The sequence below is a fragment of the Chelonoidis abingdonii genome, chromosome 5 (genome assembly GCF_003597395.2).
Source record: "Chelonoidis abingdonii isolate Lonesome George chromosome 5, CheloAbing_2.0, whole genome shotgun sequence".
Taxonomy (NCBI): Eukaryota; Metazoa; Chordata; order Testudines; family Testudinidae; genus Chelonoidis; species Chelonoidis abingdonii.
The window spans coordinates 91,457,178-91,470,572 of NC_133773.1; the positions used below are offsets into that span (position 1 = coordinate 91,457,178).

The 13,395-nt window shown below is 41.6% G+C and overlaps 1 protein-coding gene across 3 annotated transcripts in view; it reads right to left on the reverse strand.

Moving 5' to 3' along the window:
• CRACD (capping protein inhibiting regulator of actin dynamics) overlaps nt 1-13,395 on the reverse strand; it is a 258,245-nt gene that overhangs the window by 121,677 nt on the left and 123,173 nt on the right. For 2 of the 3 annotated variants that reach the window (XM_032782743.2, XM_032782760.2), the window contains exon 2: nt 7,549-7,668. In XM_032782743.2, the coding sequence (XP_032638634.1) occupies nt 7,549-7,668 (120 nt within the window). Of the gene's footprint in view, nt 1-4,873; nt 5,049-7,548; nt 7,669-13,395 lie in introns of all 3 variants that reach the window. The other variant, XM_032782752.2, reaches the window with a different exon arrangement.

Consider the following 13,395-nt stretch of genomic DNA (forward strand, 5'->3'; position numbering starts at 1 on the left):
TAGGGACCGAGTGGCTAGGTAGCAAGTCTGCAGAAAATGACCTAGGGGTTACGTGGACAAGAAGCTGGATATGAGTCAACAGTGTGTTCTTGTTGCCAAGAAGGCTAGCGGCATTTTGGGCTGTATAAGTAGGAGCATTGCCAGCAGATCGAGGGATGAGATCATTCCCCTCTATTCAGCATTGGTGAGGCGTCATCTGGAGTACTGTGTCCAGTTTTGGGTTCAACGCTACAAGAAGGATGTGGAAAGAGTCCAGTGGAGGGCAACAAACATGATTAGGGGGCTGGAGCACATTACTTATGAGGAGAAGCTGAGGGAACTGAGATTATTTAGTCTCTAGAAAAGAAGAACGAGAGGGAATTTGATAGCTGTTTTCAACTACCTGAAAGGAGGTTCCAAAGAGGATGGATCTAGATTGCTATCAGTGGTACCAGAAGACAGAACAAGGAGTAATGGTCTCAAGTTGCAGTGGGGGCGGTTTAGGTTGCATATTAGGAAAAAAATTTCACTAGAAGGGTAGTGAAGCACAGAAATGAGTTACCTAGGGAGATGGTGCAATCTCCTTCTTTAGAAGTTTTTAAGGTCAGGCTTGACAAAGCCCTGGCTCAGATGATTTAGTTGGGTATGGGGTTGAGCATGGGGTTGGACTAGATGACCTCCTGAGGTCCCTTCCAACCCTGATATTCTATGAGAGAGGCTCTGACATGTGTTGGTAATTTCTTTGTTCATGACATTTTATCCCTATTTAGAAATTACTGAAAGTAAATTCAGCAAGAGCAGCCCTCCATATTTAGCAGTGACAATATAACCTGTCAGCTAGAGGGAAGTTCGGTGAAGAAGGCTTTGTCATCACTCACTTCCCCAAACATTTTGTAGCCTCATAGATCTCTGGAAATTTGATACATCCAGGGGGAGCTGCAGGGTGTTTTCTCCTACATTAAACCAGCAGATCTGCCTATTTCTCTCCCCTTCAGTGCCAGCATGAAGCATTCTTCTCATCCTCAAACATGCCAACTTGCTACACTGCAAGCGTGAGTCACCATCCTGGCAAATACCAGGGACTGAATTTATGATCCCTAGAGATAAAAGCATGACCCTTTACAGCTTGTTCTAAAAACCCACTGTCTCAAGATGAGAGCTATCACAGGCTCAGATCCTTTGTGGATTGGGCATAGCAGGAGATATACAATACACACACACACCAATCAGTGGGTTACACATGCAAACCATGTAACAAATGAGCTAAATGTAAAATGTGTATTTTGGTGATTCAGACCATAATTACAGACTATCACAGTTTTTAAATACAAATGTGTTTTAAAATAATCCTTGCACTGTGTGAATTGCATGTAACTATAGCATCCTCCCACATAGATCAGAAGCAGGGTTTTGAACCCCTTCAGATCTCTCACTTAGCCACTCTCTGTTTAGCTACCAGAACAGGGGTGCAGGATGCCATTAAAGTGGGGGGCACAGATTTCCCTTCCCTGCCCCCCTCTTCCCATCTCAGGTGCCCCTCCTCTATCAGCAGCCTGACACCCTTGCCCCCCCGCCCATGGGCATCTCATCCATCCTCTCCAAATCTGACCAAGTTGTTTTGTGACCTGGCACACAGGGTTGGAACACCATTCAGGTTTGGCCCAGTCAAAAAGTGGTCGGGCCGTGGACTGGATAGTCCCCCAACCCCACCACCCATCTCTGCAGCCTATGCAGAATAACTGTTAGCCCCTGCATAGACAACTCACTGGTGGAAGACTTGACACGGATTTTCACAGTGGGTTGCACAGCTGTTTATTAATCAGCTGCATAATATTGGTGATCAAGAACCCTGAATTCTATCCCTGGCTCTGGGAGAGAAGAGCGGGTTATAGTGGTTAGAGATAGGATAACACAAACTAAATTAATCAGTCACTCTAAAAGGCAGGGTGACACAATAAATAATGTTGGGGATAGTAAATGTTAGAGTTGAAGAAAATGAAGGCTTTTCTATTCCCCCACCTGCTCAAGGAATGGAAGAGCAGAAAGAATGCCTAGAAGGAAATGTTAAGCTTTTGGAACATCAGGACAGGCGCTACAAGCAAAACAAGCCTGAAGTCATCAGCTGTTAAACTGAGAAAGAAAATGAAATAGTAGACTGAGAATCAAGAAAATATATGTATAAATAAAGGGGCGAAGATGGAACTAGAGCTAAATAAACTATCAAAAAAATTCATACTAAAATAAAGAATTATTTATAACTACATCAAAGACAATAGAAACATAATACAATCAATAAGATTATACATTTGAATATACAAATAAAAAAGAGCATTAACACAATGTGGAGATTCAAAAATGTATACATTATTCAGTGTTACATTTTTGCCTCTTCTTTTCTATAGTATAAAGCAGTGTGTTTTTGTCACAGAATATTTTATGGAAAGACTATGGGGCACATTTTGTACTAGAAAATTCTTATTAACTCATGGAACAGAAACCTATTATACATACATGCAAATTCAGAATAAGTAGTGTATGTTTTACATATAATACTTATGAGATACTGTGTTATACACAAACTAATATGAAAGTGGCCTCTTTCATAGAGGTATTTTATTTAAAAAATGTGGTATTATATAGGCTAGAGTACAGTAAAATATGTGCTACTTGCAAACTACCATATTGTTTATGTATAAACAAAAGCTTCATTTAAAAAGGAATAAAAATTGGCTAAGGAGGATATTAACCTTACACAAATCCTAAAAAGCATGGAAACGCAAAGTTATGGGACACCTCTTATACCCTAGCTTTCATACACATCTTTCCACTGATGGAGACAGACTCCACATCTTCACAAAGAACTTCCTTCTGCGTTCAAATAATAAGAAAACACTGCACAGAACACATTAATCTCCCTTACAGAATAACTCTAAACCTTACAATTACAACCTCAGCATGAACAGGTTAAGTGTGCTCTGCATTAAGTTTTATGGAGGGAAATGCTATGACCTTGTAACAGGAAAAATTGGGGAGAGGATCATATTATAAACTTTGCTTGATAACAGCATAATTTATTTAAATGTACTTTTGAGGCATGTTGGCAATCAGTTTTAACTATGTGGAAACTGTGAATGGTAACAAGCTAGTCATTTGTTAGCAAAAGAATTAAAGTAAGATCAGGCAGCAAACATTACTGAGGTTTTTTTTAAATTAATACCACCCCCATAAATTAAGTAACAGAATTAGCTGAAAATTCATCTTTAATACCCAGATTATGTGTAGTAAGTTTAGGAAGACACACTATATTCTTCATACAAAACAGAGAGGTTGAATCCCTGCATTAAGTAAAAAACTGGACCTAAATGTATACAGATGTACTATTATACATATATACTGGGGAGTCACATACTTTGTTGCTTCTGTAGGCTAAGAACACTGCACCAGCAGCTTTTTGCATTCCTCCATTCCACCCACAGCCTTCCTATATGCCACCTTCTCATTCCCCTCTATTTTAAGGACTTCATCTAAATTTCTTCCTGCCAGGGGTTTTGTGTGCCCATTATTCCCTTCTCCTCCCATATAAGGATCGTCCATTTCTCCTCAATGCCAGCAGCTCTGTAAAGGCCCACATTCTCACTTCCTCTATGCCCTCCAGTCTTCCCTTACCTCCACAGGAGAGGCTCTGCATGCTCCCCACACCCATACCAGGTTTCCCCAGTCTTCCCCCGTGCCCCCAGGGGGGTTCTATGTGCCTCCCATTATTCGCTTCCTCCATACCTGGGTCCCCCATTCTCTACCCCATGCCACAGTCTGTGCACAACCCCATTCCCCTTCCTCCATCATTATTATTTGTCAGGGTGACAAGTCATTCAGGATATCAACATATTAAATTCTATTGGGAGGATGAGCAGGGACATTGTTAGGCTGGATGGTGTTAATCGGCACGTAGCCATTCTCCAAAAGTGGCCACACCCACATCACATATCATTTGAACACTTATTTTATGTACATTTAGGTGAGGTATGATGTGGAGCTTTCAAGTATTGTGTAAGCCTGCAGGTGAGGTGAAACAATGGTACCCAGAATGAGAAAAAAGTGTCATTTTTTGCAGTTCCAGAAACACTACCACACGAGTAGGATTACAGTTTTAAGTTAAGTTAAATTTGGGACTTGTTGGGCTATCTACTTGTCACTAGAACATGACATTGCTCACAGCACTGACTTGGAGGAACTTGTTTCTAAATTTGCTAAACTTAAAGCGCGGAAACATAAATTCTAAATTAAAACATGTTACTCTGTGACCGTGTATTGTGTATAATGTGTGTGATTTGGGGGGGGGGGGGAGCGCAAGATGGAAGTTTCGCCTAGGGTGCAAAATATCCTTGCTCCGACCCTGCTGGTGGGCCACTAGTTTCTTTACATTTGCATGGTTGCCCGCAGCTCCTACTGGCCGTGATTCACCGTTGCCTCATAAAATAGAAACATTTGAGAGAGCAATAAATCTAAGGGAGGCAGCACATCAAAGAGGAGATGATGACATGGTGTGCAAAATATCTAAAGAAAACTTGATTACTAAGGATGTAGTTTATCACTCAACATGCCTTTCTTCCTATGTCAGTAAAACAAATCTTAAAGCAAAACCACCTACTTATACTGCAGCAATAAGGGCACCATATGACATTGCATTTTATCAGCTGATTGAAGAGACAGATAATTATCCTGTGTACAACAAGAAGGCTCTTCTCCTGTCTATGCTGCTACAAAGATATAAAGCCCTACTTCCCTCAGCTATAGAAACTGCAATCTATTCCAGTAGCAAATTACAAGCAAGATTAGAAAAATACTATGGTTCTGCAATTTCATTCCATGCACAGCATGGACAATGCGAATTTACCATTGTTCTATGCAGTGAAACAACATTAGCAGATGCTATTCAATCTGCTAGCAATGTAATACAGAAACTTGCGTCATCCAAATGTTTTGTAGATGTTCTTCTGGCGAAGGAGCCTGATGAACAACTTGCCAATGAACAAGTGTTCTTTTTATAATGCCCACTTCAGTTCTTTGGTCTGAAATAGCCAAAATGAAAACCTCAGAATATTATCTAAAGCCAAATGATTGTTTACAGAGCAGTTACTTTTGTGCCCCAAGTGGTGCAGGAGTTTGTCCTTTGGTTGATAGATTAAAAAAAGACATAATTCAGCCTGCAGGGAGCATCATCCTTCAGAAGACATTCAAAGAAGATGCCTCTCAATTGTGAAGTGCATAGTATGCAACACCAAAATTACAACACAACTCCATATAAGCCTTGCTGCACAGCTACACCATGAATTCTCAATGTAATTGAGCTGGAGGTGGTTCATCATTAGTGGTGCAAAAATTAGAGATTCCTGGGAGGTATGTTCATTCCAAATGGAATTGTGCCACTGCATGCTCGTTTTATGCAGATGCTCGTCCATAAAGATGATGATAATACAGACATCCGCACCGAGACTGCTCATGGAAAGAATACCTTCCATTCAATGGCTAGAGTGCTATATTAAGAAAAGTCTGCAGACAGTCCAGCATCACAAGAAATATCACTGAAGCATTGGAAAGAAATATCACTTATACTCCCCAGGCAATCGGAGTCTCTTATGCAGTATGCAGAATTTGAAAAACCTAGATCACTTCCAGAACTGACTCACCACCAAAAAGTACTTGAGAAAATAGACTCATAATCTACAATTTCTGCAGCAAGGAAGTCGGTGGCAATCCTGTATGATCAGAGAGAAAAAGAATAGGCCCAGAGACCTGAATTCCTTGTGCCTCAGTCTAGCCGTCCAAAAGGACAAGTCACTGGCCAAATCCCCACCATGTGTGGACAGCTTTGAAGAGCAGGTCAAAAGAACATCTTGACATACAAAGATTTGGATGGCTTCACACATAGACAGACAAAGTATTGGATCACCATTGCAACAAGAATGGAAAAAAGTGGACAATGAACTACTTTTTATATTCTTCAAGGACCCAATGGCACCTGAGCTTCTACAGGACCTTATTTGTACCTGTACCAGTACAGGTTGCTGCAGAGTCAACTGTGTCTGTAGTCAGAACAATCTTCCCTGCACAGAACTGTGTGCATGCCAAGGCAATGAAGACTGTGGTAAACCATACACTTTTGACAGAGATCATAATGATGAACAAGCTGATGATAAAGATGTTGACTAGAAGTGTCACCAACGCTATTACATTTAAATGACACATATACAAATGTATTATTGGATTTTGTTTTACCTTTTAGATTGTTGTTGTAATCCTTTGGGGTCACACACAAAAATATCCAATTTTATGTCTTGAAATAATACATGGAGTCATTAAACTAACAGAAATGAATGCAGATCTTTCAAAGTGGTTATTTTAACATGTTGATGGTGTCACTGTTTATTCCCCTTTATATAGGAATGGCACCACATGACTGTTCCACATAATACCTCAATCTTAAAGTAGACATTTGAGCTTTCAAACAACATATGATGTGCATGTGTGGAGAGAGGGTACATTAAGTCAATCAGATTGGTGGTGTCTCCACTCACATATCCTGGGTGCCATCAGCCAGTGGTTTGATCGATACACAAGTGTAGAGGTGACTGAAGCTGTTAGCTGTGCTAAACAGATGGCAAGGGCTACATGGGTCCCCATTTTTCCTCCTTTTAGTTTTTCAATTTTCCCCCAAATCAATGGGGTTCTCACCATTAATGCCTAGAATATTACCTGAAATTTTGGAATTGATTTAATGTGTCATTCAAACATTATCACATTACATACAGGAACACTGATAGACTAACACAGAAATGACATCAAGATGAGTGTGAAGTTTTTGCAAGCTTAGCCAAATATACACTATAGAGATATTAAAAACTACCATGTACAATTCATATGATCTTTCCATATGGGAAAGTATATGAAGTGAGGTGTGCAAAATATTTATCCTCTGTTATTGTCATTCCACCTTAATTAGAACATTTATAATAAGTTTTATCTGTTTCCAACTTCTTCCTGTTAGTGGTGATGGCATTGGGAAAGAAAGTTCAGAATATTTTATGTGCCACTAGTCAGTCTAAAATTCTTCATTAAGAAATGAAGTGCAGATCAGTACTTTAGGTTTTAAAAGGATGGATCACTTCTTGTCAATAATTTGCCAATGGTGACACATTCTGCAAACATGAAAAATGTCTATCTCGGCAAAACAGAGTTGCATAGGAGATCTGAGACATTCCTGAATCTTTGGATAGCCCATGTTGACCCTTTTGGCTGAGAAGAAAGTAAAATGTCTGATTCCATATATAGTGGTGGTTGGAAGTACAGTAACACACACATTTGCATGCTTTTCTACCCTGAGTATGAAGTTAGAGTTTCTTGTTTTGTATGTTTACAACTCAAGGCATAATAGCTAATACACATCCTTTTATCATCAATCATCATCTACTTTCTCTCACATCTCCCTCTCCACCCAACGTCTTGAACTGTTAAAACCAAGATATTCCTTACAGTATTAATTCAAAACCTGGAAAGCAATTATTTCCTTACCTTTCTTAAGCCAAATATTGTTGTTATATACTCCTATTAGGAGTCTCTTCTGGAACTGGGAGCTTTCTTTAGTAATAGATATCAGAAAAGAAGGTGCATTGCCAGTGATGTTCTTCCCAGCTATTGAGGGAAAAAGAGAAAGAGAGAGTTTTACTTCAACCTTTACTGGAATACCCTTAGAATGTCTTACATCTTCCCATATGAAGCAGGCGCTTTATGAATAGAATACTTCCGGTCTGTCACATCTCTTGGCTAGATCATTTCAAACCATTTAGAAAAATATTACACAAGGGAGATTTGTATGAACTTCTTACTTTCATCTGAGGCAGAATGTCATACAAAATAGTCTCTTTTCTCCCCTCACTGACTGGCAAAACAGTAATACTTTCTTACTTTTCCTTCAAAAGAACCAAATCCTGCAGTTCTAAATCCATTTTTATTTAAGAAAAACATTACACTGGTTTCAATGAGAGTTTTGTCAGAGTAATGATGGCAGTAGTTGGCCTCAAATTTCTCAAGATGAAAAAAATCAAATTTTTAAAATTAGATTATTTTTCATCATAGCTTTAATAAAAGCAAGTGCTTTCTTCAAAACACAAGTTGTTAAAAATGTATATTATTTGCTTTAAAAAATTCCAGAAAGATATATATATTTTGCTTTTGTTGTAATATTTCATGGAATTTTAGGGAGTTTCACTGAAAAAAAGACCTGAAACCAAAAGCTTCTCCAGTTTTTGACAACCTAAACAAGAAAAAATTTAAATGAAAAGCAAACACATTCTTGTGAAAATTGCTATTTAGTCAAAAAGCCATCTGTGCAGAAAAATGTTTCAACCAACTCTATTCAAAGTACTTAATGAAATGGATGAATAAGTAGGAAAGTGCTAAACAGAAGAAAACTAACAAGTAAAATCCAAGGGAAAAAATTACACAGAAGCATCTAAGCACATGTAATGCTTTATTTGCTGTTTGATCAAAAAGATTCATTTACTAATTTTAATTTTGTAAAAATCTGCAAATTCAAATAAATGCATGCTGTGCCATTCCCTTCTGGTCTTCTTAAAAATAAACATTTAAGAACACACGAAAGTCCATACTGAATCAGAAAAATAGTCCATCCAGCTCAGTAACCTGTCTTCCAACAGTGCCAGATGCTTCAGAGAGAATCAATAGGGTAATTTTGAGTGATCCATCCCCTGTCATCCAGTGTCAGCTTGTGGCAGTCAGAGGTTTATGGATATCCAAAGAATGGCGTATGTCCCTGACCATCTTGGCTTTTTTGAGCCCAGTTATACCTTTGGCCTTCACAATACCCTTGGCAACAAGTTCCATAGGTTGACTGTGTGTTGCGTGAAAAGTACTTCTTTATGTTTGTTTTAAACGTGCTGCCTATTTATGTCATTGAGCAACCCCTGGTTCTTGTGTTATGTGAAGGGGTGAAAAACCCCTCTTTTAAGACTATGTCTTGCTTCACAATTTAATCACATAAAATTCTAGAAAATTCAAGTATAGGTTTTCCACAGAAACTATAACTCATACCCACATTATAGCAGCTATCGAGTAGGGTCTGCTATATACCAGTTCATCCAATCACCCTCATCATCCTCAGGAAATGGGCAGAAATAGAAAAGTTAAGAACAAACAATGTGCCCTAAATATCAGCAGAATCAGGCTCTGCTGGACAAAGTGGGGATAAATGAACAGTTGAAGGCAATCTAATCTACAGAGAACACCATGCCACCAGCTTGCATACGTTTCACTGTGGGACTATTAGCTCAAGTATTCTGCTGCTATAGCTAATGGGGGTGAGGTGGTCTCTCAGATAGTCAGGACACAAATACACACAAGACTTTTAGCTCAATATAAACCACAGGAAATGCAACTGGAAGCCAACAGAAAGTCTGCCCACTTGTCAGAAACTGGAGTCATATTTTCTGCAGCTATAGGTTGCAGGCATCCAGTTGCATTCTGCACCACCCACAGCTTTCAAGAGGTCTTCAAGGATAGTCTCATGGAGAATGCATCACAATATGAAAAATCACAGAAACTTTAGGGCCAATTTTTCAGAAAAACAGACTGTGTGCGCACACTTTGAGTGTAGAATTTTTGGAACTCCAGCACTTATGCATCCAAATGGTAAACTTTAGATGTGAAAAATTCCATTTGTGTGCTCAAGTGAAACAGAAATTGGGCTTCATATATGCAAATATTCTCTGTGCATAAGCAATAGTGTTCAAAAATAGCACATACAGTGATTTGACCATTTTCTGTTTGTTTCCTGCAGTTGGAATACAGCTTGAGGTTGCTTTGAAAAATTTGGTTCTTACCATCTATCCATGTAGAACAGATAGGATCTCATCTATTTTTTAGATTTCATCTGAAATCCTCATCCATTGGTGACCTTCAAAGGATGAAAGGTTGACTCAAACCTGTCAGAATTCCACACTAATGTAATACTATCCCTAAGGCCCAGTCTACACTGGCAAGTTTCTGTGCAGTGAAGCAGTTTTCTGTGCTGTAACTCCCGAGGTGTACACACTGCTAAGCCACTTAGTGCACAGAAACTGTGCAGTTGCAACACTGTAAAAAAAAACAAAAAAACACACCCCGACAAGAGGTGTACAGTTTTCTGCACCAGGGGTTCTGCACTGTGGTACAGCACTGCAATTGGCCTCCCGGAGGTGTTCCACAATGCCTGTTCTTGCCTCTTTGGTCATCAGTTTGAACTCTACTGCTCTGCCTTCAGTGACCAACCGTCATCCCCACCCCATAAATTCCTTTGGAATTTTACAAGTCCCCATCCTGTTTGCTCAGTGACGCATGCAGTGGTCTCACTTTCCAGGTGGCCATGCCCTGCTCCATGCACAAGACAATCTATCCCTTGGAGCAATGTCAAGCTGCTGGACCTCATCGGCATTTGGTTAGAGGAGGCTGTCCAGTCCCTGCTGCACTCCAGCCGTAGGAATTATGATACCTACGGACAGATTTCATGATGCATGACAGAAAGGGGACATGACCAAGACAGGCTGCAGGGTCAAAGTGAAGGAGCTACGGAATGCCTACCACAAAGGATGGGAGGCAAACCGCTGCTCTGGTGTTGCACCCGTGAGTTGCCGGTTTTACAAAAACCTGGACACGATACTCTGTTGCAACCCCATCTCCACTGCGAAGACTACCCTGGATACTTCAGTGGCTTGTGTGCCTGTTGAGAGTGAACCAAACCAGGAGAAGGAAATCTTGAATGAGGATGTGGAGGGGGAGAGGACCCAGAGGATGACTTGGAGGTCAGAGATGCATGCAGCCAGGAGCTCTTTTCTATCCTAGAGGAGGCTAGCCAGTCAGAGCTATCGGATCTTCATGAAGCACAAACAGGAGAGGAAGCCCCTGGTAAGTGGATTTGATTTTGGGAATCGCTGAAGCGAGTCGTTGGGTGCAGGAGGGTTGCTGGCTCTCCCCAACAGCCACATGCCCAGTATACAGCAGAGTCCAGGAAGCTTGATTTACCCTGCCTCTGCGGGTACTCACCATTTTACGCGTCTTGTTGCTCATGTGCATTTGCCTGGGGTCAGCCAGTTAGCGACAGGTGTGTGAGTACTGGCTGTGTTTTAAAGCACTGAATCAATGTGGTCTGTGTTGCAAACAATACTGCTTCTGTAAAATGTGTTTAAACTTCACAGAGATGACCTTGGGAGCCCAGCTTCCCTCTTTGTTATCGGCAGCTGAACGGCTGCACAGAATTAGAAAGCAGCCACAAAGAACTAAAGAGGACTTTCTGCGTGATGTTATGATGCACTCCACCGCCGAAAAATAGGAATTGAAGGAGTGGCAGGACAGTGAGAAGAAGGACCGAAAGAAGACCGTGGCATGCCAGAATGAAGCCATGGAGCGGCTCTTAAATGTTATGGAGTGCCTAGTGGACATGCTCCAGGAGATACTAGCTCTTCAAAATGAGCAGCTCCACACCCGCCCTCCCCTGCAGCCACTGTCACAAAACTCTTTCCCATGCGCCCCCCCAGACACTGCCAACACACTTATCAACTTCCTGGCTCCAGTCTGTACCTGATGCATTCCACTCCTGCCCCATCACAGTCCAGCCCCGTGGACTCCCAGTACCCACTGCACTCAACACCCATCCCTCTGCAGTTTGGCCCTGCTGAAATACAGTACCCGCTGCACTGTACTCCAGAGGAGAAGGTTGGATATGATCCCTGGACATATACAAATCTTTAACCATCCCGGGACCCCACCTCCTCCTGGGACCTTCCCTTCCCACATCCCCTCAGTGCTGATGTGTTTTTTTTTGTTTGACTCTCTCCTTTGGTTGTTGTTTTTTAATAAAAGAATTGTGTTGGGTTGAAAGCAATCTTTATTCCATTAACTGAAAGCAAATAGAGCCCTCCAAAACAATAGACAATTTTCTTAAACCTTCATATTGCATAGTCTGCACCAATCACAATCACCTCATAGCATTACAAGCACTGCATTCCCAAGAGTAGCAACAAATTAGTAGCTTTCAGCTTCAAATTGATGCCTCAAGGCATGCCTGGTCCTTATGGCCCCATGCTGCACCCCTCTAATAACCCTGATATCTGGCTGTTCAAACTCAGCCTCCACGGGCTTAGCCTCAGTGGTCCAGCCCTGAGTGAAGCTCCCCCCTTCCCTTCACAAATATTATGGAGCATACAGCATGCACCTATAAGAATTGGAATATTGTCATTGGCCCGGTCCAGTTTCCCATATAGGCAGTACCAGCAGGCCTTTAAACGGCCAAAAGCATACTCAATAGTCATTCTGCACTTGCTCAGCCTGTTGTTGAACCGCTACTTGCTGCTGTCAAGGTGTCCCATGTATGGCTTCATAAGCCACAGCATTAAGGGGTAGGCAGGGTCTTCCAGGATCACAATGGGCATTTTGACATCCTCTACAGTGATCTTCTGGTCTGGGAAGAAAGTCTCTGCTTGCAGCTTCCTGAACAGGCCAGTGTTCCGAAAGATGCGTGTCATGCACCTTTCCAGATCAGCCTGCGTTAATGTCTGTGAAACACCCACGGTGATGCACAAGCACCTGGAGAATCATTGAGAAATACCCCTTGTGATTAATGTACTCTGTGGCTAGGTGGTCTGGTGGCAGAATTGGAATGTGTGTGCCATCTATCGCCTCTCCGCAGTTAGGGAAATCCATTTGTGCAAAGCCATCCACAATGTCACACACTTTGCCCAGAATCACAGACTTTCGGAGCAGGATGCGATTAATGGCCCTGCACACTTCCATCAACAGGAGTCCAACAGTCAACTTTCTCACTTCGAACTGGTTAGCGACTGATCAGTAGCAGTCTGAAGTAGCCAGATTCAACAGTGCAATCACCAAATGCTTCTCCAGCGGTAGGGCAGCTCTCATTCTCATGTCCTTGAGCAGCAGGGCTGGGGCGAACTCATCACACAGTCCCATGAATGTGGCTTTCCTCCTCCAAAAGTTCTGCAGCCACTGCTCATCATCCAAGACATGCATCACGACGTGATATCACCACTCAGTGTTCATTTCCTGAGCCCAAAAGCGACGTTCGACTGTGGTCAGCACCTCCATGAATGCCACAGGCATTTTTTCATAGCTACTACGCATGGCAAGATCAATGTTGCAGTCCTCTTGCCTTTGTAATTTAAGGAATAACTCCACTGCCACTCGTGATGTGTTGGTCAGAGCAAGCTGCATACCGGTCAGTAGTTCGGGATTCATTCCTGCAGACCAAAGAGGCAGAGTTCGCAGTACGCAAACAGTTGAAAGGTAGCACCAAATGCAGACGGAAGCACAGGAATTCCTGGGATGCAAAACAATGCATCATGGGGCATC